The sequence below is a fragment of the Gopherus flavomarginatus genome, chromosome 5 (genome assembly GCF_025201925.1).
Source record: "Gopherus flavomarginatus isolate rGopFla2 chromosome 5, rGopFla2.mat.asm, whole genome shotgun sequence".
Taxonomy (NCBI): domain Eukaryota; kingdom Metazoa; phylum Chordata; order Testudines; family Testudinidae; genus Gopherus; species Gopherus flavomarginatus.
In genome coordinates, this window is record NC_066621.1 from 83,607,762 (window position 1) to 83,609,508 (window position 1,747).

Below are 1,747 nucleotides of genomic sequence, written 5' to 3' on the forward strand. Positions count from 1 at the left end.
CTCTGCAGCGCGGGGGCTGTGTTATTTTAGCACAAATGACTCGCCGACGTCAGGCGGAAGGGAAGCGGCCGGGCAGGCTTTAAATGGTAGTTGGTGTCATCTGAGCATGCTCCTGTGTGGGCCGAGGGGGCTATATAGCGCCGGGGACGGCCCAGGCAGCGGCAGCTTTCGCTGAGCACAGGAGCGATCCTCTGGCTGCAGCGTTCGCGCTCCGCACGGGGACCGCAGAGGGACCCGCTCCTGGCCGGGGTAGCGAGGGAGACTCCGCCGTCGGGGAGCCCGGCCCGCCTTCGGCGAGCCCGGCCCGCCTTCGGCTGCGGACTGAGGGGACCGGATTGGGCTCTGGCTAGGCTCGGAGCCCGCGCCCATCCCCGTGGTGCCTGGGACTGGGCGCTCGCCAGCGGCCGCCTGCTCCTCTCGCTCCTGCCCAGCTCAGGTCTCGCGGAGCCGCAGCAGAGCGGCTAACATGATGGCAGCCAAGCAAGCCGAGCTCATGGGCATCTGCTCCAGCTACCAAGCGGTCATGCCCCATTTCGTGTGCATCGCCGAGGAATACCCCCAGCCCGTCCGCCCCGCCAAGATCCCCAAGGGCAAGCTGAGGAGAGCGAGACAGTCCCGCTTCAAGACCCAGCCGGTGACTTTCGATGAGATCCAGGAGGTGGAGGAGGAAGGGGTCTCCCCCATGGAGGAGGAGAAAGCCAAGAAATCCTTCCTGCAGTCCCTGGAGTGCCTGAGGAGGAGCACCCAGAACCTGAGCCTGCAGAGAGAGAAGCTCAGCAGCTGCAAGCTGCGGAGCAGTTTGGACTCGAGTGACTCGGACTCTGCTCTGTGAAGGGACCTTTGGGGCTCCATGATCACCCATCACAGCAGCTTTGCAAACACACTCATCAGAGAGAGAGGGGACTGTGCGTGCTTCACAGTGAAGCTTGCAGCCGCGAGACATAAGCGCGAGAACTTTATAGTTATATTTTTCAGGGGAGACTATTTGTGGAGATCCTTGCTACCGAGAATTGCTTTCCAAATAAGGGCCACTGGACACTCTTTTTTGTATTATAGATTAGATCCTAACTGTCAGTCAGTATGGCAAGAGGGGTACTTTGAAGGGACCATGAAGAAGGCTTTATTTAAGAGGGGGGTGAAGTTCCTTTTAATTATCCTCCTGATAAAGAACCAGTCGGGAGTGGGATAGATTCCAAGAGCAATTTGCAAGTAAGGTCAGGATGTTTTCTAAGAAAGCACTTTCATGTTTGTTTCTATTTGGTTGTATGAAACTTCTGTTTAAAAAAAAAACTTTTTCCATTTGTTAGAAGAAATCTGAGCTGTTTTGGATGCAGTGAGCTGCTGGACTTTATATTTATTTTTGCATTTAAATTGTTGACTGCATTAATTTAATATCTTTCTACCTGAATGTCTGCTATTATTTCCATAAAAGAAATAAAACTCAATATATTTGCATAGTGCATTTTGGAGAATATTTATTGGGAATAACTATTCCTATTTCTACTTGCTTACCCTTTAGTGGATATATGGGGCTTAAAATTGTTGACAGCTAACCCAAAAACAACAATATCCTTTTTGGAGAGGTGGAGGTGTTGGGGGAAAGGACATTGTCAAAGGGGTATTTCACTACATATCTTAAGTATATACTATAAGAATTTAGCTAGATGACATCTTTTTTTAAAAAGAAGCTTAGCATAAAGCAAGTAATAAAACAAATTAGATGATTGGTAAGGAAAGTTGCTAACCC

At 50.6% G+C, this 1,747-nt stretch overlaps 1 protein-coding gene across 1 annotated transcript; it reads left to right on the forward strand.

The window, feature by feature from the left end:
- Nucleotides 1-291: 291 nt before the first annotated feature.
- On the forward strand, nt 292-1,460 carry C5H11orf96 (chromosome 5 C11orf96 homolog). The gene has a single exon (XM_050955554.1). The coding sequence runs from the start codon at nt 467-469 to the stop codon at nt 830-832; it is 366 nt and encodes a 121-aa protein (XP_050811511.1). The 5' UTR covers nt 292-466; the 3' UTR covers nt 833-1,460.
- The last annotated feature ends 287 nt before the right edge of the window (nt 1,461-1,747 follow it).